The 24,504-nt window shown below is 46.5% G+C and overlaps 1 protein-coding gene across 6 annotated transcripts in view; it reads right to left on the bottom strand.

Moving 5' to 3' along the window:
* The window catches only part of LOC141082566 (myosin-10-like), a 197,448-nt gene that overhangs the window by 81,249 nt on the left and 91,695 nt on the right, over positions 1-24,504 (bottom strand). For all 6 annotated transcript variants that reach the window (XM_073566532.1, XM_073566537.1, XM_073566531.1 and 3 more), the window contains exon 2: positions 1,207-1,574. In XM_073566532.1, the coding sequence (XP_073422633.1) occupies positions 1,207-1,554 (348 nt within the window). In that variant the 5' untranslated portion in view covers positions 1,555-1,574. The remainder of the gene's footprint in view (positions 1-1,206; positions 1,575-24,504) is intronic.

The following is a 24,504-nucleotide window of genomic DNA, read 5'->3' as shown; positions in this document are numbered from 1 at the left end:
AAGGAGAGGCTCTTTCTAATGTGCCTACTGATGGTAGAAGACAGAAAGGGAAGGAGAAGCTTGGCCTAATGTGCCTACTTATGGTAGAGGATGAAGGGGAAGGAGAGGCTCGTCCTAAAGTGCCTACTAATGGTAGAGTACAGAAGGTGAAGGAGAGGCTCGTCCTAATGTGCCTACTGATGGTAGAGGAGAGGCTTGGCCTTATGTGCCTACTAATGATAGAGGACAGAAAGGGAAGGAGAGGCTTGGCCTAATGTGCCTACTGATGGTAGAGGACAGAAGGGGAAGGAGAGGCTTGGCCTAAAGTGACAACTGATGGTAGAGGACAGAAGGGGATTGAGAGGCTCGGCCTAATGTGCCTACGGATGGTAGAGGACAGAAGGGACACAATCGGGATCATGGCTCTACAGAATTCCACAGCACAGACTGAACAATGCTCTTCTGATCAATTGGTGGTCCCGAAGCTTTACTATCCGTGACCGTAGCTATAGAGCCGATGCTGACAATGTGGGAGAATGGAATTTCTGCACAAAAATATGAAACTTTTCTCATTCCTAAACATTTTTCCTGCTCTTGGCATGGAGAGCCTGGCATAAACAATAGCACAAACCAACATCTGCTCATGGATCTGCTTCTCTACCTCACGTGCAGACAATAAGGAAACTAATATATTAACAGGTCTAAGCCACTTGTAAATTTACTGCACTGGAGTCAGACTATGAGAAGTGTATGACAGTATGAAGTGGATGAAATGCCAGTGGTCTCACCACATCCCCCATATACACATCTCTTCTATATATATTCCTAGAGGGTAGCATGAAATACAATGGCTTCCTTTGCCTTTTTCACACATGTAACAATAACTTACTATTAGAGATGAACAAATTGATTCGCAGAACCCTGATCCAGAGCACATGTCAGTATTTTGTGGCCACTGGACAGGAGCTCAGCACAACACCTCATTAGCGGCTCCTCTTGATCAGCCGGCCTAGTATGACATCATGGCAGAGTGACACACAAACGAAGTTGCACCAGGCCAGCTAATATAAGAGGAGCTGCGGATGCCAGGAGGTACGAGGTGGTCCACAGGGCTCAGTCCAGCAGCCACAGATAACTAACCTGTCCTTTGGGACAAAGTCCAGCAAATGTATCTGCTCATTTCCACAAGAATGATAAACAACATGACTTAATGTAAGCGGTACTCACATAGATGAGTCCGGAGTAATAGCGATCCTTCAGGTTGTGCAGGACAGATGCCTCGTTCAGACAAGTCAATTCAGCCATGTCCTCCACCTTGGTAAACTTGGGTGGGTTCATCTTCTGGATGTCATCCTTATTGACCACTACTTTTTTGCCATTTTCTGCTAGTTCCAACACCACCTCATCACCCCGCTCTTCTTTGATGCTGGCCGCTTCGAAGCCATGCTTTTCAGAGGGTACCCAGACCTGCTTCTTCGCTGTCCAGTCAGCCTGTGTGGCAGTGATACTCACAGGGTTACGATCGACAAAAAGGTAGCGTTCAGCATCATCTCTATGTGAATTTCGAGATGACATCTTGGGAGCTGATCAGGGCCCTAGAAGAAAGAGATAAAAAAAAATAATCAATATATGCAGAATACGGGACCACTGAAGTATATGTTTCTGCCTCACGATCATTAACTCTTCATTACACATAGGTCATGCCGGTTCTTCTGAAAAATCCCAGGATTTCTGCTATGACATGATGTTACAGCGCAGTCAGAAAGGCAATAAACGGCATTTGGTTGTCTGCCAGAAGCACTACATGAGTAAGGGAAGTGATTAAAAAAAGTCATGGAAAATGAATAGAAACTTCATGGAAAATCTAAGTCAGTCTGTTGTAAGCAGGAAAGTGCCCGTTCCCTCCTGTAACAATGACCGATGTGTGTGGAGATCAAATACACGATACAGTAAAGCTGGCATTACATGATGGAAAAGCGGCCCACATCTGCAGGGTGCCCACCCACTGTGCCACCAGGTCCAGTAAAGTAAAGAGAAACCTTCCAGGAGAATAGCAGACTTTCCAGTAATGATTGGCTAGCTCCAGTTTCCAGCCATTACCATAGCACTTTCCATACGTTAGGCCATGTGCACACGTTGCGGATTCTGCTGCAGATCCGCAGCGTTTTTGGCCCTGCAGATCCACAGCAGTTTCTGCTGTGGTGTACAGTACCACTATAGATACTGGAAAATGAAAAACGCAGTGCACATGCTGCTGATTTTTCCGCGCAGATTTGCTGCAGTTTCAAATCCGCAGCATCCGCAGCTGCCTGTGTGGCAGCTCACTAGCAACCACTTAGCGATGCACCAGCGATCCTGACCGCGTCATATCATGGTCGGGATCGATGGTGCATCGCTAAGTGTGACAGCACCTATAGTATATGAACACGTTCTGGCCATGATCTCCAATTCATAACTTTAGACATATAGCACATGCCACCGATGTGCAGATAATGCAGGAAAGTAAGTTATCATCAGAAATAAGGCCACCCTAATGAAAGTGAAAAAAATAAAAATGTACAATATAACTACAGTCATGGCCAAAAGTTTAGAAAATTACACAAATATTAATTTTTACAAAGTCTACTGCTTCATTTTTTCTAATGGCAATTTGCATATACTCCAGAATGTTATAAAGAGTGATCAGCTTAACAGCAATTACTTGCAAAGTCAATATTTGCATAGAAAATGAACTTTATCCCCCAAAACACATTTCAACATCATTGCAGCCCTGCCTTAAAAGGACCAGCTAACATCGTTTCAGTGATTGCTCCATTAACACAGGTGTGGGTGTTGATGAGGACAGGGCTAGAGATCAATCTGTCATGATTAAGTAAGAATGACACCACTGGACACTTTAAAAGGAGGCTGGTGCTTGGCATCATTGTGTCTCTTCTGTTAACCATGGTTATCTCTAAAGAAACACATGCAGTCATCATTGCACTGCACAAAAATGGCCTAACAGGGAAGAGTATCGCAGCTAGAAAGATTGCACCTCAGTCAACAATCTATCGCATCATCAAGAACTTCAAGGAGAGAGGTTCCCTTGTTGCCAAAAAGGCTCCAGGGCGCCCAAGAAAGACCAGCAAGCGCCAGGACCGTCTCTTAAAAGTGTTTCAGCTGCGGGATCGGGCTACCAGCAGTGCAGAGCTTGCTCAGGAATGGCAGCAGGCAGGTGTGAGTGCATCTGCACGCACTGTGAGGCGGAGACTCTTGGAGCAAGGCCTGGTCTCAAGGAGGGCAGCAAAGAAGCCACTTCTCTCCAGAAAAAACATCATGGACAGACTGATATTCTGCAAGAGGTACAGGGAGTGGACTGCTGAGGACTGGGGTAAAGTCATTTTCTCCGATGAATCCCCTTTTCGATTGTTTGGGACATCTGGAAAATGGCTTATTCGGAGAAGACCAGGTGAGCGCTACCACCAGTCTTGTCTCATGCCAACTGTCAAGCATCCTGAAACCATTCATGTGTGGGGTTGCTTCTCAGCCAAGGGAATGGGCTCTCTCTCAGTATTGCCTAAAAACACAGCCATGAATAAAGAATGGTACCAGAATGTCCTCCAAGAGCAACTTCTCCCAACCGTCCAAGAGCAGTTTGGCGATCAACAATGCCTTTTTCAACATGATGGAGCACCTTGCCATAAAGCAAAGGTGATAACTAAATGGCTCAGGGAACAAAACCTAGAGATTTTGGAACCATGGCCTGGAAACTCCCCAGATCTTAATCCCATTGAGAACTTGTGGTCAATCATCAAGAGACGGGTGGACAAACAAAAACCTTCAAATTCAGACAAAATAAAAGTATTGATTTTGCAAGAATGGACTGAAATCAGTCAGGATTTGATCCAGAAGTTGATTGAGAGCATGCCAGGGAGAATTGCTGAGGTCCTGAAGAAGAAGGGTCAACACTGCAAATATTGACTTGCTGCATTAACTCATTCTAACTGTCAATATAACCTTTTGTTACTCATAATATGATTGCAATTATATTTCTGTATGTGATAAAAACATCTGACAAACACACACAAAAACCAGAGTGCAGCAGATCATGTGAAAAAATAATATTTGTGTCATTCTCTAAACTTTTGGCCATGACTGTACATGAAATAATTAATTGTACACTATTTCTAAACTAAGGATGTAGATTTAATGAATGACATACATACATGGCACATTCCCCTGAAAACATATTTGAAGTTTAGTGGTCCTATAATACTCACTGTGCCACTAAATTTATAGTTTTCCAAAGGATCCCAGTTACATTCCAGGTCACATTATTACCTCTCATATATATCAGTGCCAAAAAGTGTAATAAACCCCGACTTCAGTGGTAGAAGCGTGGGCTGTGTGGGCGCTGTTCACACACGTTACTGTCAGGTTATTTGTACAGGACAATTCTCTGCAGAATAGAAGGTAAATGTCATGAGAAGATAGAAATATCAGGCTGGAATCAGCACGTACGGCATTTATGGGGATAGAAGCGCAGAGGGGCGGTAGAGATGGAAAGGGCTGCAGACCAGTAAGGGTGAGTGCACACAGTGCAGATTCACCTGCGGATTTTTCCACGCGGATTTGCAGGTAAAACTGCAGGTAAAGTGACCTGCGGCTTTCCTGTGGATTTGCCTGCAATTTTCCCCTGCGGTTTGACACCTGGACAATGGAACAGGTGTCAAACCGCTGCAGAATCCGCAGAAAGAATTGACATGCTGTGGATTTAAAACCGCAGCAAATCCGCACCGTGGGCACTGTGGATTTGAAATCCCATTGGCTAAGGCTGGTTTCACACTAGCGTTTTTTGCGCTGCGTTTTTGCGCATACGTCCTTTTCCCCTATCTTTAACATGGGGGCACATGGTCTAGAGTTTGCACGTGTTGGTACGCGTTTTACGCGCGCATGCTTTTTTTGTAGTGTGCGCCCAGGCACGCCGGACGCTACTTGTTGCATTTTTGGTCCGTCCGACCTGTCTCAAAAGAACGCATGCGCACGGAATGCGCAAAAAAAACATTAGTCTATGGGAACGCAGATGTGCACATCTGCGTTTAAAAATGCATGCGTTTTAAGAGTAAGGCTGTGTTCACACGCAGGGTTTTTTTCACGTTTTTCCAGCGGATTTACCAAAAAATCCGCTTAAAAGAAGCTTCCCATTCATTTTAATGCATTTTGCACTTTTTGTGCATATTGATGCGTTTTTTTTCCGTGAAAAAAACGCTTTGCGGTAAAAAAAAAAAGCATGCTCATTAATTTCGTGGAAAATTCCGCATTTCTAGCTATTTTCTGTGTGTCTGGGGACGCGCGGCAAAAACGCGCATTTTCTGGGAAGGAGTCCGGTTTTTATGCAGAAATTTTCTGCATACGTGTACACACACATAGCCTGAAAATGGCTAAAAAATGGTTAAAACACATGCGCAAAAAAGCAAACGCATACAAAACGCATGATGCGTTTTTGTATTCGTTTGCACTGCGCAAAAACGCAGCGCAAAAAAACGCTAGTGTGAAACTAGCCTAACATGGTACTGTACATTGCTAAACCGCAGAAAGAATTGACATGTCAATTCTTTCTGCGGATTCCGCAGCGGTTTCCTATCTCCTCCATTGTGGAGATGTGAAACCGCAGGGCCAAACAGCAGGATAATCCGCAGGTCTTTTGACCTGCGGATTTATCTGCGGATTTTGCGAAATCCGCGGGGATGAATCCGCAGCAGATTTCGCAGCGTGTGCACGCACCCTTAGAGATCATAGCAAAACCATACAGGGGTTAGCCACTACTGGCCAACCCCCACTTAATCACGTGGGAAGTATTTTTGTGTTTTTAAACGCTTTTTTCAGGTACATATAAACTTCAGTGTGATTTATATATTATTTTAGACACACTTTTCTGTTCTTACATTTTTTACTGCACATTTCACAACAAATGACCCATTAAATTAATGCTCCAGCTTAGTAAGGTCATGTAGACATTGAAAAGGTGTAGGCTTTTCTTATTATTATCTGCATGTAATACTAGACTTTAATGTGTATGTGTCACTGTAGTCTTCAGTCTGCCAATGACACATCTGTCACCCACACATTGCCCCACAGTGCACCTGCCGCCATACTGTGCGCTCACACAGCTATCAGGTAGAGTAGGAGACCAGAGTGCCGGTAATACACATTCCTGAACACTGTCCAGGACATCGCAGGTTAATCATTGCACAATATGGGGTCATTACATTTGCTTTCAATATTGCTGATAAAAGTTCAACATTAGTTTCAGTCACATCATAAATATGAAGAATGCTTACTGGTAAGATAATTTATCACCGTGACCACACAGTACGGCTTTATATAAATAGTCAGGAGGTAAGATGGCGGACGGCAGGTATGTGGCACTGAGGCCACTCTGGCCATGATACCAGTCACTGTGTAGCTTACCTAACAGGTGTTTGGGTCCAGGTTTCATTAGAACCTGGATGGGGCTCTACTGAACCACTACTGCACCACCAGACTCCAGCACACACTATCCCCTCCAGTCCACACCAGTGATCGAGGACTGCTCAGCCTGGAGTGACCACTCTCGTGATATCACTAGACATCATTAGAGCCTGGATGGGGGGCTACTACCGCACCACCAGAGTCCAGCACACACCATGCCATCCAATCCACACCAGTGATCGAGGACTGCTCAGCCTGGGAGTGACCACTCTGGTGATATCACTAGACATCATTAGAGCCTGGATGGGGGGGGGCCACTACCGCACCACCAGACTCCAGCACACACTATCCCCTCCAGTCCACACCAGTGATCGAGGACTGCTCAGCCTGGGAGTGACCACTCTGTTGATATCACTAGACATCATTAGAGCCTGGATGGGGGGGGCCACTACCGCACCACCAGAGTCCAGCACACACTATCCCCTCCAGTCCGCACCAGTGATCGAGGACTGCTCAGCCTGGGAGTGACCACTCTGGTGATATCACTAGACATCATTAGAGCCTGGATGGGGGGCCACTACCGCACCACCAGACTCCAGCACCCACTATCCCCTCCAGTCCACACCAGTGATCGAGGACTGCTCAGCCTGGGAGTGACTACTCTGGTGATATCACTAGACATCATTAGAGCCTGGATGGGGGATCCACTACCGCACCACCAGACTCCAGCATCCACTATCCCCTCCAGTCCACACCAGTGATCGAGGACTGCTCAGCCTGGGAGTGACCACTCTGGTGAGATCACTAGACATCATTAGAGCCTGGATGGGGGAACCACTACCGCACCACCAGACTCCAGCACCCACTATCCCCTCCAGTCCACACCAGTGATCGAGGACTGCTCAGCCTGGGAGTGACTACTCTGGTGATATCACTAGACATCATTAGAGCCTGGATGGGGGGCCACTACCGCACCACCAGACTCCAGCACTTAATATCCCCTCCAGACCACACCAATTATCGGGGTCTGCTCAGCCTGGGAGTGGCCGCTCTGGCGACATCACTAGACATCATTAGAGCCTGGATGGGGGGCTACTACTGCTCCACCAGACTCCAGCACATAATATACCCTCCAGTCCACACCAATTATTGGGGTCTGCTCAGCCTGGGAGTGACCGCTCTGGCGACATCACTAGATATCATTAGAGCCTGGATGGGGGGCTACTACTGCTCCACCAGACTCCAGCAAATAATATACCCTCCAGACCACACCAATTATCGGGGTCTGCTCAGCCTGGGAGTGACCACTCTGGCGAGATCACTGAGGGCTTGCTCACATAGGTGCATACGCTGCCTGATGTTTATGGGATAGCACTAGGACCATCGTATACTATGGGGCAGTGCTGAGCAGTAGAAGTATGAAGGAAGTAGGAGTCTAACATCTCAGTGTAAACATTGTTTATTTTTTTCTTTATAAAGACCATGATTACCAAAATCACTGACATTTTTTAAAACAAAAACCTGATTTGGTCAGTAGATGATTTTCTGAGGACACACCCTTATAGTTTCACATCCACCTACATTGCATACACATACAGTGGGGAAAAAAAAGTATTTAGTCAGTCAGCAATAGTGCAACTTCCACCACTTAAAAAGATGAGAGGCGTCTGTAATTTACATCATAGGTAGACCTCAACTATGGGAGACAAACTGAGAAAAAAAAAATCCAGAAAATCACATTGTCTGGTTTTTTTTTTCATTTTATTTGCATATTATGGTGGAAAATAAGTATTTGGTCAGAAACAAGCAATCAAGATTTCTGGCTCTCACAGACCTGTAACTTCTTCTTTAAGAGTCTCCTCTTTTCTCCACTCATTACCTGTAGTAATGGCACCTGTTTAAACTTGTTATCAGTATAAAAAGACACCTGTGCACACCCTCAAACAGTCTGACTCCAAACTCCACTATGGTGAAGACCAAAGAGCTGTCAAAGGACACCAGAAACAAAATTGTAGCCCTGCACCAGGCTGGGAAGACTGAATCTGCAATAGCCAACCAGCTTGGAGTGAAGAAATCAACTGTGGGAGCAATAATTAGAAAATGGAAGACATACAAGACCACTGATGCTCCACGCAAAATCCCACCCCGTGGGGTCAGAATGATCACAAGAACGGTGAGCAAAAATCCCAGAACCACGTGGGGGGACCTAGTGAATGAACTGCAGAGAGCTGGGACCAATGTAACAAGGCCTACCATAAGTAACACACTACGCCACCATGGACTCAGATCCTGCAGTGCCAGACGTGTCCCACTGCTTAAGCCTGTACATGTCCGGGCCCGTCTGAAGTTTGCTAGAGAGCATTTGGATGATCCAGAGGAGTTTTGGGAGAATGTCCTATGGTCTGATGAGACCAAACTGGAACTGTTTGGTAGAAACACAACTTGTCGTGTTTGGAGGAAAAAGAATACTGAGTTGCATCCATCAAACACCACACCTACTGTAAAGCATGGTGGTGGAAACATCATGCTTTGGGGCTGTTTCTCTGCAAAGGGGCCAGGACGACTGATCCGGGTACAGGAAAGAATGAATGGGGCCATGTATCGTGAGATTTTGAGTGCAAACCTCCTTCCATCAGCAAGGGCATTGAAGATGAAACGTGGCTGGGTCTTTCAACATGACAATGATCCAAAGCACACCGCCAGGGCAACGAAGAAGTGGCTTCGTAAGAAGCATTTCAAGGTCCTGGAGTGGCCTAGCCAGTCTCCAGATCTCAACCCTATAGAAAACCTTTGGAGGGAGTTGAAAGTCCGTGTTGCCAAGCGAAAAGCCAAAAACATCACTGCTCTAGAGGAGATCTGCATGGAGGAATGGGCCAACATACCAACAACAGTGTGTGGCAACCTTGTGAAGACTTACAGAAAACGTTTGACCTCTGTCATTGCCAACAAAGGATATATCACAAAGTATTGAGATGAAATTTTGTTTCTGACCAAATACTTATTTTTCACCATAATATGCAAATAAAATGAAAAAAAAACAGACAATGTGATTTTCTGGATTTTTTTTTCTCAGTTTGTCTCCCATAGTTGAGGTCTACCTATGATGTAAATTACAGACGCCTCTCATCTTTTTAAGTGGTGGAACTTGCACTATTGCTGACTGACTAAATACTTTTTTTCCCCACTGTACATACAGGTAATACGGTATGTGCAAAACATTTATACTTTTTTTCAGCCAACAATGGATTCGCTGGAGAATACGGCATAGTGAAAAACTAACAGCGTGAAGAGTTGAATGAAGTCTGGCCAAAAACAAATGACGTTTTTAAAGTAAATGACTGCAGTGCAAACTATACAGACAGGTGTGAAACATACGAGCCTCGCAGCTTCCATGCATGGGCTGTAAGTGGTCATGTCCTCTGCACAAAGGCATGCGAATATTCCCCGTGCGTGCACCCATAGGCAGCTTGCCTGGCAGGGAGAGGCAGAGGAGCATACCTGGTAAGCTTACTTTTCTTACAGGGAACCTGTCATCTGATTAATGCTGACCGACCTGTGAGCAGCATGAATTAGAGATCGGATGCCCGGAGGCTGCAGCATTTCAGAGAAGGCGTACTTTGAAGAGCCAACCTATGTGTCTTGGGCTGAAAAGGCAGAATTATGCTGCAGCGTGTAAGCTCATGACCGGGTCCGGCCACATGTGCTCAAGGCTCTTTATACTTTGCAAGTACGCCACACAGTACAGATCTGTGTCAATAGTATTCCCACTATTGTCCTGTGTCGTCAATTCTTTAGTAATATCTAAAGATCTTAAAAATAAGTTGGCCATACAAGTTATCATAATAGAACCTTAAAGGGAACCTGTCAGCAGCTTTTTCACATGTGAACTAAGACTATTACCTTAATCAGTGCCTGTGCTGCATTCCATAAAGCGGTATATAACCTCCTGACACCCCCCCTGTATACCCACCAAAACCTTTATAAATTCTCCCGCACTCTGTGTCAATCGTGCCAGTCAGGTCCAATAGGCATCCTTTCTCCGGTCTCTATACCGTCCCTCCTGCTCTGATAGACGTGGATGAGGCCTCCTGCATCATCCACATAGCCATGCAAAATCTCGCACCTGCGAAACTCAACCACAAAAGTGAGTTTGATGAAGACCGTTTTATGTGACAGGTCACTCGCCATGACAGGACTGCGTACTGCAACACACAAGGTAGTAATACTGCATCAGCAAGGTCTCTCCCAAAGATTTCAAAGCAGACTGGGGTTACAAGATGTGCTGTCCAAGCTCTATTGAGGACGCAACAAGAAATACACAATGTTGGGAACAGTAGAAGCAGTCATTGGCCATGGAAACTTAGTGCATCAGAAAAAAAGACACATCGTGATTATTACTTCCCTTCAAATTGGAAAATGTCCAGCAGTGTCATCAACTCAGTACTGTCAGCAACCTATGGTATCAAGTTACACCCATCTATTGTTAGAAGTCTGTCCAGAAGTGGTCTGCACAGAAGAATTGTGTCCAAAAAGACATGCCGTTATCATGGGAAGAAGGCCAAAGGACTCTATTATGTACAAAAACATAGGACCTGGGGTGCACAAAAATGCAGGTACTTAGCACTGATGTGAAATATGTGGCTGTAGCAGAAGGCAGTTTGTTTGCTGAAGGACTGAAGATAAGAATAATAAGTGACTGCAGGCAACAGTAAAGCATGGAGCAGGGTCCTTGCAAATTTGCGGCTGCATTTCAACTAAAGCTATGGGCAGAATGGCGCTGTCATACTGATTTCATTCAAATATTCAGTGTAAAAATCTGTAGCCTGGTTTTCATTAAATCATCATGATAAATTTCGGTTTCCTCAGTGCTCCGTGGCGGGACTTGTGGGTAGGGTCTTCGGCTCAGAGGGCTCAGCCACGGCCCCTCCGCTGCCTCTGTTGCATTCATTATCTTTGTCATTTATATTTTGGGCTTGGGCCATCCTTGCTGCGGGCGGCGATCTCACATATTTAGCTGATGGCGGTCTTCATGAAAATAGTATCAGAGACCATTTTTCCCCAGAGGTTAGCAGGAGGCTTGGGAAAGCTCTGACAGTGCAGAGCATGTGCGTAGCTCTGCACATAAGTGCTGCTCTGCCTGATTCCAATAGAGCAGTGTCTGTCTCAGGATTTGGTGATTGCGGGTATGGGGTACCGCAGGATAGTCACCGTAAGACCTGAGAGTAATCGCCATTGTGGGGGTGTACTATTAGTGCATGTCTGCTCATCCATGCTGCATGTAGTAAAAGGAGATGATGGACTGCTCACGTAGCAGTACAATGGGCAAAAGCACAGCACCTTCATCCCAGGGGGCTGAAAGATGTCTTCCCATCCCAGACAGGTGACAGAGTAAGCTTACAATGCTGTACCGGGCGAGCCTCAGCAGCCGGGACACTGCTAGGGGATGGGTAGCATTTTAAACAACAGCTTTTTGGCTAAGGTGACATCTGGCAATTTTTAAGATAAGGGGAATATTATTTCATTTCTCAAATTTTAAAATCTATCTAGTAACTTTGATGACATGGTAAGTGAAGTGTGCTATACTGTGACAGCCATGCTTCCTGCATTGCACATACATGATCGAATCTGGCAAGAACGGGGGAAATAAACTGCTGTCAGACAGCTCAGGGGGGGCGGCGGATTATCTCACATCAAAAAGATTGGGCATGCACAAGTTCAACATGCCTCACCCTTTCATTTCCCAGACATCTGCTGCGGGGTTTCAGCTGACATTCATCCACTACAGAGAGAAACCCTAAGGGTTCTTCCCATCTCAGCGCAGCTCGCCATGCTACACTGCTTCCTTGGCCCCAATTCACAACTATGGGGGTTACAGAAGCAGAATGGCAGCGCCCGCTGCGCTTCTTCATATTGTGGCCATGAATGACGGAGCTGGGCATACTCCCTTACAGTGGGAGCAGGTATATACAGGACATCTATTGGGCCCGTCCCGACGTACAGTCGGAGCACTGTGCCGGGACCCCTCTGCCGCCTGTGAGTTCACACATTAGCATTTGAATGAAGCTTTAGTTTTGCTTCTGTAAATGTGGTGAGTGTAAGACAAAGGAGTACAGTATTTTCATGGCCACAGACTTCATTCCTCACCAGCAACGGATTTATCTCCTGGAGAATACCGTACAGCCCAGAACAACTATCCCAACTATTTATTCCCACTACTCATGTCATTAATGATATAAAAGCCAAAGGTGAGTTTTTCATTAAACCCAATGGAATATGTTGTGAAGAGTCTATTGTCCATAAAAATAATAGGAAGAACCGGCCTACAAACGCTTGGTGGGACAAAGCCGGACACAGTGCTGGAGGGTCAGCCTGGCATGCACCGGCCACGGCAGCCGCACAATCCAGCCCACGGAACGATGGCCGGCTGCCAGGCTGCGTACTGTCCTCGGCCTCCCGTGCTGTACAAACAATTCTGCGCCTCCCGCCTCATTCCAGGGACACATACTATACTGGCTTCTACGCCACAACTGCCTGGCCAGCAAATACTCAACATTTCTTATTCTTTTGTGCTAAGGTGTCAAGGAGGAAAATCATGTTTTCTCAGAACAATAAGTAGAGAAACACTTGCTACACAAATGTATACATGTGATTATTTCAATTCACTGACCGCAAGAAGAGATCGTGAGAATGGCCAGGAGTAGATGTCCAAACCCATATTAGACATGCCAGCCTTCCAGACACATTCCGAGCCACAGACAAAATTCTGAATCTTACGGCAACATTCACTTTGCCAGGAATCACGGTGTGACCATCACGGTCTTCACCTTGGCTGGTCACAGTTATTCTCACGTTCTTAAAAGTTAAAATCGTAAAGTGCTTGTAAAAAACACGCAGTCTTGTAATTTAATTCCTATAAAAGCAACTTTGCAATTTATTCTTAGGCTATGTGCACACGGTGCGGATTCACCCGCGGATTTTGCACAATCTGCAGGTAAATTTCAGGTCAAAAGACCTGCGGTTTACCTGCGGATTAGCCTGCGGTTTATCACCTCCACAATAGAGGAGATGGCAAACCGCAGCGGAATCCGCAGAAAAGAATGACATGTCAATTCTCTTTGCGGATTTGAAACCACAGGCAAAACCGCGCAGAAAAATCCGCACCATCTGCACAGCGGTTTCAATTTTCCATAGGCTAGAATGGTGCTGTACATCACCTGCAGTTCTGCTGCGGATCCGCAGGGCCAAATCCTCTGCGGATCCACAGTAGAATCCGCACCGTGTGCACATAGCCTTATTCTCAAGAATGGAGGGCTTTTTATTACATTGCTGCTTGTTGTCTAGGTTACCAGCCTCCTCTGCAGTCTGTCAGCAGTGGCGGTTCTCCTAGCCAAGGAGCGCAATGCTTACAAGCTCTTTTCTATAGAACTTGGAAGTGTTCTCCAAAGTCCCGCATCCGCCAGCTTCAGGACCCCTGTACTCCTCTGATGCTAAAGAGGCGAACCTGCCTGCACTATGGGAACGGTCAATCATTCATCAGCATAGCGTCCACCTATCGCAAACAGGAAGACAGGAGGTTGGGGAGCAGCGTGCTCCTGAAACGCAATCGTGACAACCCCTTAAATGTTAGTAATAAATATCTAACAGGCCAATATAAACTAGTGACGGGTTATAATGCTGGGCACAGCTGTGAGAATACATGGGGATGGCACTAAAACGAACGGCTCCTCACACCCCCTGGCAACTACTTCTAAAATCATATTTTCACCACTTGTCCAGAAACGGAGCAGAGGCTTGATGGCTGTTTTATCATAATTGCTGACTTTTATAGCATCAAGCACAAACATAAGAGTTACATTTCAGACATCAATATTCCATATAGACGGATCCATTATCTTGCTCTTGCAATGCTTCCATTAATATTACAGGCATCTGAAACAGCAGTGCTGTGCGCTACAGCCAGGACGTCACCCATTCTTCATGAATCAGAATGTCACAAGCTGTTATTAAAGGGACGGTGTCAGCACAGGATGACTGTTCTAAGCGCCACCGCTCAGTGCTACATGGCGGGGCCAATCCTTCCAATACACCTTCCCACCGGCTTGTTTATCCCTCACTATCCCTCCGCCTCTGCTTTGATTGACAGCTCTGGCTTCATAGACTCAGAGGGAGGATGGAGATGGAGGGAACCAAGCAGGAGGGAAGGTGTATATAAAGAACTGGTCCCACCATGAAGCGCCTGTATTTGGTGTGAACAGTCATTCTGTGCTGACACAGTCCCTTTAATGTGCCCCTGTCAGCAGGATTGTGCTCAGTAACCTACAGACAGTGTCAGGTCGGCAGATTGTCACGTGTATCCCTACTATCATATGAGTGATCTGTTGGTGGTACCTTTGATTCTATGTATTTCCTACTGACATCTGTTATTATTCTCAGTGGATCTACTCTTTTGAAAACAGGGTTGTAATATTGTTCCAATACGGCAGAGCAGTGAGAGCTACAGCTGCTAACATGTTTGCAAGGAGACAAAGTTTAGTTCTGTTCTGTGTCACTTGTCTCACACTGGTGACTCCTGCTTTTATTTATAACTAGCTGAAGAGCTCGATGCTGCCCGGGCATAGTAACTAACTACGGTTAGTTATAACAAATTATAACTCTATATATATATATATATATATATATATATATATATATATATAAAAAAACTGAGTGTATAGCCCCGCCCATGCCGCATAGCCACATTCACTATAATATCCCACATCATCCCGTCAGCCAGAGCCACCGGATTACTACCACTAATATCCCACATCATCCCGTCAGCCCGAGCTACCGGACTACTACCACTAATATCCCACATCATCTCGTCAGCCAGAGCCACCGGACTACTAATATCCCACATCATCCCGTCAAAGCCACCGGACTACTGCCCCTAATATCCCACATCATTCCGTCAGCCAGAGCTACCGGACTGCTACCCATAATGTCCCACATAGTCCCATCAGCCAGAGCCACCAGACTACTACCCCTAATATCCCACATCATCCCGTCAGCAAGAGCCACCGGACTACTACCCCTAATATCCCACATCATCCCGTCAGCAAGAGCCACCGGATTACTACCAATAATATCCCACATCATCCCGTCAGCCAGAGCCACTGGACTACTACCCCTAATATCCCACATCATCCCGTCAGCCAGAGCTAACGGACTACTACCCATAATGTCCCACATCATCCCATCAGCCAGAGCCACCAGACTACTACTCCTAATATCCCACATCATCCCGTCAGCAAGAGCCACCGGATTACTACCAATAATATCCCACATCATCCCGTCAGCCAGAGCCACCGGACAACTACCACTAATATCCCACATCATCCCGTCGGTCAGTGCTAGCGACTACCCCTAATATCCCACATCATCCCGTCAGTCAGTGCTAGCGGACTACTACCCCTAATATCCCATATCGTCCCGTCAGCCAGAGCCAACGGACTACTAATATCCCACATCATCCGGTCAAAGCCACCGGACTACTACCCCTAATATCCTACATTATCCTGTCAGCCAGAGCCACCGGACTACTACCCCTAATATCCCACATCATCCCGTCACAGACGCCAGACTACTACCCCTAATATCCCACATCGTCCCGTCAGCCAGAGCCACCAGACTACTAATATCCCACATCATCCCGTCAGCCATAGCCACCGGACAACTACCCCTAATTTCCCCTCATTATCCCGTCACAGCCGCTGGACTATTACCCCTAATATCCCACATCATCCCGTCAACCAGAGCCACCAGACTACTACCCCTAATATCCCACATTGTCCCATCAGCCAGAGCCACCGGATTACTACCCCTAATATCCCACATCATCCCGTCACAGGCGCCAGACTACTACCCCTAATATCCCACATCATCCCGTCAGCCAGAGCCACCGGACTATTACCCCTAATATCCCACATCATCCCGCCAGCCAGAGGCACCGGACTACTCCCCCTAATATCCCACATCATCCCATCAGCCTGGGGTCAGAACCAGAGTGCTGAGTGGAATGGCCCTAACTTACATGGATCCCTTTAATAGAAGCCTGTGGTGAGAATCAGAGAGCTGAGGGATTTACCATGACTTCCATAATGGAGATCCCTTTAAGAGAGGACTGGGGTCTGTACCAAAGCGCAGAGTGGATTTGCCCTCACTTCCGTACCGGGGATCCCTTTAAGAGGGGCCTGGGATCAGAACCAGAGCGCTGAGTGGATTTGCCCTGACTTGCATACCAATGATCCTTTTAATAGAATCCTGGGGTCAGATTCAGAGCGCTGAGGAATTTGCCCTAACTTCCATACAGGAGATCCCTTTAAGAGAGCCTGGGGTCAGTACCAAAGCATTTGAAGGCAATTGCCCTGACTTCCATATCGGGGATCCCTTTAAGAGAGCCTGGTGTCAGAATCAGAACGCTGAGTGGAATTGCCCTAACTTCCATACCGGGGATCCCTTTAAGAGACCTTGGGGTCAGAACCACAGAGCTGAGTGGAACGGTCCTAACTTCCATACTAGGAATCCCTTTAAGAGAGGCCTGGGGTTAGAACCAAAGCTCTGGATGGATTTGCCCTGACTTCCATACCAATGATCCCTTTAAGAGGGAAGATGTGCCTATAGGATAGAGGATGTGTATATGGGCACAGGAGGGGGGGGATTCATTTCTGTTGTGCTCTCTGCTCCTTTCAGGGGGGCAGACAATGGCTGGGAGCTTATGTTCCCAGGGATGCTATATTTCTCCCACCATGTCAGTGTCTGCTGAGGTGTTTTCTGGAGCGGGAAAACTGTTGCTCATAGCAACCAGTCACAGCTCAGCTTCTTTTAAACAGCTCTGGTGAAATGAAAGATGCTTTGTGATGGTTGGTGATACACACACACATTCATTTTTATATAGAGAGATAATCCCTGGAGGCGGAGTCTCATGCAGATCTATGTCCGACCCATAGCCCTGAATAGCTCATTTACATATATGAAAAACAAGAAATCCTCTGGAACAAAACATCAGATCTCAGATACCATGATATCATTGTATTCAGGTGCCTATGACCTACATGCCGATATAGACGGCTTAGGAGGATGGATGCTACTGACAGATTCCCTTTAAGTAAAATAAAACGTATGGTATTTGCATAGAACATTTTTTCTAGAGAGAAGCTAAAAAACTTGTGTGCAATCGACTTTTCTTCCCCAGAGCTTGAAAACATCAAGAGATGCCTTTCTTTGATGATAGAAAATACAAAGCCTTGCTGTACAACCAATTACCGCCACACCTTCTGGAGGCATCTAGCGAGAGATTTACTCATGGATGTTAGCTTCACTGTAGCTCTTATGGAGAAATCGCTATCTGAATATAACCCTTAGACTTAAATGCTTGGAGCAAATTCCTGTAAATATTAACTAAATTCATATTCATGCATTATTATTGGAAGACTAAATGGCCAACTACATGCTGTTTCACATCCGTTTTGTAATATATTGTTATAGCAGCTGGAGACCCTCACCCGCTGCATAGGTAAGTCATACATTTATGGTTGCCTGCAGTCACCACTAGGGGGAGCTGTCAGAAAACTATTGTGTTACTGTATGGATAAGCCAAACAGCTGCCCATGGGGTGGCGCCGGCGCAGGTTCAGTCACCGCTCTGAGTACAAGGAGCAGCCGCTGTAACCGTAAATGATCTTGTTAAAGGGGTTTTCTCATGTGGTTTCCTGAGGAGCGCGCCGGTCCTTGGCCCCCCGGTTCCTGGGGATGCTGCGCTCTTGAAGAATGACAGCTCAGGACAGCGATATTGGCTTCATCTTCTACAGCCCAGTGACTAAGGGAGTTATGTGCCATGGAGACCCACATAGCAGGTGGTGCTGTCAGTGACAGCTCAACTCATGTGTCACTCATGACACTACAGACCATGTATTGCCGTGGTAGTGGGCCTTACATTGTGTCTGTCTCCCTGTACATATTACCATTCTTGCACATTTTAGCCCTTACTGAAGGTTTGGGGAGAAAAATGTATTCCTCATGTAGCCATGACGAATACTATAGCTGCTATATAGTTGTGGTAAGTATTGCTGAATGTTCCTACGAGGCCAGAAGGTAGTGGTCATGTTGGCCAAAGATTCCAGAGGATACAACTTCCACGGACCTTTTTCATTTAAAATGAGGGCTTTGAGCTTTCACCCTTTCCAAAACCCTTTTATTTCAATTCTATATGGAGGCGTGGCTCGCAGGGCAGCCTAAAGACACGCCCATGAGGATCTGTGAGCCATGCCTCCTGGTTGAAGACCATAACAATTAGTACTTTAATAGAAAGGCCAATATCTCTTGAACTACATGGCAGATTTAAAAAAAAACTTTGTTAGGACACTTAACAAATATGATTAAGGTACTTCTGCCAGCAGTGATGCACCTTGTATGCGATTGTATGACATTCACTCACCTACATGGACTCCTAGCCTACAATGAGACAGAAGCAGTAATCCGCTGTAAGCGGTTAAACAACAAATCACTGCTTGCTGGTGTTCAGATCTCAATACTCCTCACCTAGAACCAGCACATACAACTTCAGTCCTTATTGGTTCGGTGCTACCTCTTCTTTGATAAGCAAGAATTTCTCAAAGTTTCAGACTCCACCAAAGGAGACAATTTACGTAGAATGACGTAGGGGCAGAAACCCTGATTCCAGCGATCACTTACTCAGCTGCTTGCTACAATATTGATAAATTCCCTATTTTCTCTGCAGCATATCTGTCACATATCTAAATGCTGAGGTCTATATAACCCTGCCCACACCACTGATTGGCAGCTGTCTGTGTACACCCTGCATAGGCAGAAAACTGCTAATCAGTGATGAGAGTGGGGTTATACACAGCTCATGAATACTGAGGCCTGCATGCCAGTAGTTTTGCTAGCCCTTTAGTAATAATCTCCCCCTGATAAAACATTGATTTTATCAATACTGCAGAAAATAGCCAAGTAGACACATCGCTGGAATCAGGGTGGCTGCTATCAGATTAGGTGGCAAAAGCCTGGTGACAGATTCCTCTAAAGGTTATGTTCACACAGAACTGATATGCAGCAGATTTTCCACCTCATATTATATACAAAGTAATGCATATTACAGTACCAGCGAAGCAGAGTTCTGAGCAAATCTCATCCACAATGGGAATTGACCTGCCCTGCAGATCTCAAGTCCGCAGCATGTCCATTTATGCTGAGCGTTGTGACATACAGTGGGTACGGAAAGTAATCACATGGTTATAAGCATTCAGACCCTTTGCTCAGACACTCATATTTAAGTCACATGCTGTCCATTTCCTTGTGATCCTCATTGTGATGATTCTACTCCTTCATTGGAGTCCAGCTGTGTTTAATTAAACTGATAGAACTTGATTTGTAAAGGCACACAGCTGTCTATATAAGACCTCACAGCTCACAGTGCATGTCAGACCAAATGAGAATCATGAGGTCAAAAGGAACTGACCAAGGAGCTCAGAGACAGAATTGTGGCAAGGCACAGATCTGGCCAAGGTTATAAAAGAATTTCTGCAGTACTCAAGGTTCATAAGAGCACGGTGGCCTCCATAATCCTTAAATGGAAGAAGTTTGGGACCACCAGAAGTCTTCCTAGTCCTGGCAGTCCAGTCAAACTGAGCAATTGTGGGAGAAGAGCCTTGGTGAGAGAGATAAAGAAGAACCCTTAGGGTACGTGCACACGCTGCGGAATCCGCTGCGGATTAATCCGCACGGATTTTGCAAAAACCGCAGATAATCCGCAGGTCCAAAGACCTGCGGATTATCTGCGGTTTTGCCTGCGGTTTGGTCCTGCGGATTCACTATCTCCACAATGGTGGAGATAGGAACCCGCAGCGGTTTCCGCAGAAAGAATTGACATGCAATTCTTTCTGCGGATTCAAAACCGCAGCAAATCCGCGCGGTTTTTTCCGCAGCGTCGGCACAGCGTTTTTTTTTTCCCATTCAAATGAATGGTACTGTACACCGCAGCTAAAACTGCTGCGTGTCCGCAGCGGCCAAAACCGCTGCGGAAACGCAGCGGAATCCGCAGCGTGTGCACACAGCCTAAGATCACTGTGGCTGAGCTCCACAGATGCAGTAGGAAAATGGGAGAAAGTTCCACATAGTCAACTATCACTGCATCCCTCCAGCAGTCGGGCCATTATGGCAGAGTGCCCAGACGGAAGCGTCTCCTCACTGCCAGATGTATGAAAGCCCGCACAGAGTTTGCTAAAAAAAACACATGGAGGACTCCCAAACTATAAGAAATAAGATTCTCTAGTCTGATGAGACAAAGATAGAACTTTTTGGTGATAATTCTCAGAGGTATGTGAGAAAACCAAGCACTGCTCATCACCTGCCCAATACAATCCCAACAGTGAAACATGGTGGTGGCTGCATCATGCTAGTGTTTTTCAGCTGCAGGACAGTACGACTGGTTGCAATTGAAGCAAACATGAATACGGCCAAGTACAGAGATATCCTGGATGAAAATCTCTTCCAGAGTGCTCTGGACCCTCAGACTTGGCTTCCATCAAGACAATGACCCTAAGCACACAGCTAAAATAACAAAGGAGTGGCTTCAGAACAACTCTGTGACCATTCTTGACTGGCCCAGCCAGTGCACTGACCTAAACTCAATTGAGCATCTCTGGAGAGACCTGAAAATGGCTGTCCACCAAAGTTCACCATCCAACCTGATGGAACTGGAGAGGATCTGTAAGGAAGAATGGCAGAGGATCCCCAAATCCAGGTGTGAAAAACTTGTATCATTCCCAAGAAGACTCATGGCTGTACTAGCTCAAAAGGGTGCTTCTACTCAATACTGAGCAAAGGGTCTGAATGCTTATGACCATGTGATATTTCAGTTTTTCTTTTTTAATAAATTTGAAAAATTTCTACATTTCTGTTTTTTTCAGTCAAGATGGGGTGCAGAGTGTACATTAATGAGAAAAAAAATGATTTTTTTAAATTTACCAAATGGCTGCAATGAAACAGAGTGAAAAATTTAAAGGGGGTCTGAAAATCTCCTTTTAATTGTGCCCTCTGGAATCCACGGTCTTTATGTAACAAACTTCTTTTCCTGCACAATTACTTTCTGAACAACTCTCTTAACCTGTTGGCCCCTCACTGAAACCTGGATTCAGGATTCTGACACTGTCTCCCTGCTGCCATTTCCTGTGGTGGCTTACAATTCTCCCTTTTCCCGAGATCCACAAACAGACCTGGTGGTGGAGTCGGCATACTCCTGACCCCGCAGTGCACTTTCCAGGTCATCCCCCCCCCCAGTTCCATCACTCTCATTTCCTTCTTTTGAGGTCCACACCATCAGGCCCTTCCGTCCCCTCTCCCTCAGAGTAGCGGTCATATACCGGCCCCCAAGGCTCACCCACCCACTTCTTTGACCATTTCTGTGCCTGGCTGCCGCACTTCATGTCCTCAGAACTCCCAATCCTTATCCTGGGAGACTTCAACATCCCCATTAACAGCCCCACTTCCACATCTGCATCCCAGCTTCTATTATTAACCACTACTCTCGGCCTCTCACAGCTCTCGACCTCTGAAACACACAAAGACGGTAACACCCTTGACCTGGTCTCTGTCCGGCTCTGTGCAATCTCCTACCTAGATAACTCACCGCTTCCCCTCTCGGACCACAACATTCTCTCCTTCACGCTCACAAATCCTCGCCCACCCCAGCTCACTCCTACCTACCACCCAATCAGAAATCTACAAACCATTACCCTACACTCATCACTGTCCCCAATGTCCTCTTTTTCCTATCCTGATAGGGCAGTATATCATAACAACGACACTCTCAGAACCACATTTGACCAAGTAGCTCCCCCCTCACCCACAGAATCTCCAAATACAGAGTAAACCAGCTCTGGCTCACATCGCAAAGCCGATTTCTCCAGCGATGCTCTAGGAGTGCTGAACGCTTATGGAGGAAAACTCGCACACCAGAACACTTCATCCACTTCAAATTTATGTTAAGAACCTATAACTCTGCCCTTCACCTCGCCAAACAGACCTACTACAACACCCTGATCTCCTCATTATCCAACAACCCCAAGAAACTTTTTGACACTTTTCACTCACTCCTCAGGCCGAAAGCACAAGGCCCTATCACAGACATTTGCGCTGATGACTTGGCCTCCCACTTTATAGAGAAAATAGATAATATCCGTCAGAAAATCCGCTCCCAGCCACCAGGTGCTGTGACTCCCCTCCTTTCCTGCATTTCCTCTGGCTCACTCTCCACATTTGATCCCATCACAGAAGAAGTCTCCAGGCTCCTCTCTTCTTCACGTCAGAAAACATGCACTACTGACCCCATTCTGTCACATCTCCTCCAGTCTCTCTCCACTCGTCACAACTCACCTAACTACAATCTTTAAAGGGAATCTGTCACCCCATTTTTCGAGTATCAGAAGCCGACACCGCCATCAGGGGCTTATCTACAGCATTCTGTAATGCTGTAGATAAGCCCCCGATGTAACCTGAAAGATAAGAAAAACGACTTAGATTATAATCACCCAGGGGCGGTCTGGGTCCGGTTTTGGTCCGATGGGTGTCGCGGTCCGGTGCCTCCCATCTTCTAACGGTGATGTCCTCTTCTTTGCTTCTCGTCGCAGCTCCTGCGCAGGCGCACTGCTCTGCCCTGTTGAGGGCAGAGCAGAGTCCTGCATTGCGCAGGCGCCGGGAGAGGTCCAGCGCCTGCGCACTGCAGTATTCTGATCTGCCCTCAACAGGGCAGAGCAGTGTGCCTGTGCAGGAGCCACGACAGGCAGCAAAGAAGGGGACAGCATCGTTAGAAGATGGGAGGCTGTAGATAAGCCCCTGATGGCGGTGTCGGCTGCTGATACTCGAAAAATGGGGTGACAGATTCCCTTTAATCTCTCCCTCCCCTCTTGACCCATGCTGCACAAACTACAGACCAGTCTCCAATCTCCCCTTCATCTCTTAACTCCTGGAGCGCCTAGTCTACTCCCGCCTTACCCATTACCTAACTAACTCCTAGACCCGTCACAGTCTGGCTTCCGCCCTCCCCCACATTCAACAGAAACTGAACTCATCAAAGTGACCAATGACCGTTTGACAGCAAAATGTAACGGTGACCACTCTCTGCTCATTCTTCTCGACCTTTCTGCAGCTTTCGACACTGTTGACCACCATCTCCTACTCTCTAGGCTCCAGTCACTAGGCATTAAGGACTGCTCTCTCCTGGCTCTCTTCCTATCTTTCTGACCGCTCCTTCAGTGTTTTGTTCGCTAGCTCCACTTCATCTCCTCTTCCTCTCACTGTTGGGGTACCTCAGAGCTCAGTCCTTGGCCCCCTTCTCTTCTCTCTCTACACGGCCCCAATTGGACAGACCATCAGCAGATTTGGCTTTCAGTACCATCTTTATTCTGATGACACACAACTATACACGTCATCCCCTGACCTTACCCCCGCTGTACTACAGGACGCCAGTGACTGTCTGTCCGCAGTCTCCAACATCATGCCCGCTCTCTATATGAAACTCAACCTCTCCAAAACTGAACTTCTGCTCCCGTTTACTAACCTCCCTAAATATGACATTTCCCTCTCTGTGGGTGGCACCATAACAACACCCTGGCAGCAGGTGCGCTGTCTGGGTATTATGTTTGACACCAATCTCTCCTTCACCTCCCATATACAATCTCTTGCCCGCTCTTGCCGCTTACACCTAAAGAACATCCCTAGAATCCGCCCTTTTCTCACCATGAAGACAACAAAAAGCTCACTGTCACCCTGATCCACTCCCGCCTCGACTACTGTAACGCTCTATTAATTGGCCTCCCCCTCACTCGACTTACCCCTTTCCAGTTCATCCTTAATGCAGCAGCCAGGGTCGTCCATCCAGCTAATCGGTACTTGGACACGTCTGCTCTTCGCCAGTCATTACACTGGCTGCCCATTCAATATAGGATCCAATTCAAAGTACTTGTTCTCACCCACAAAGCTCTCCACAGTGCGCCACCCCCTTACATCTCCTCCCTCATTT

The sequence above is a fragment of the Dendrobates tinctorius genome, unplaced genomic scaffold (assembly GCF_039654945.1).
Source record: "Dendrobates tinctorius isolate UK_male_01 unplaced genomic scaffold, ASM3965494v1 ptg000018l, whole genome shotgun sequence".
Lineage (NCBI taxonomy): Eukaryota > Metazoa > Chordata > Amphibia > Anura > Dendrobatidae > Dendrobates > Dendrobates tinctorius.
This window is presented reverse-complemented; position numbering and strand designations above follow the sequence as displayed.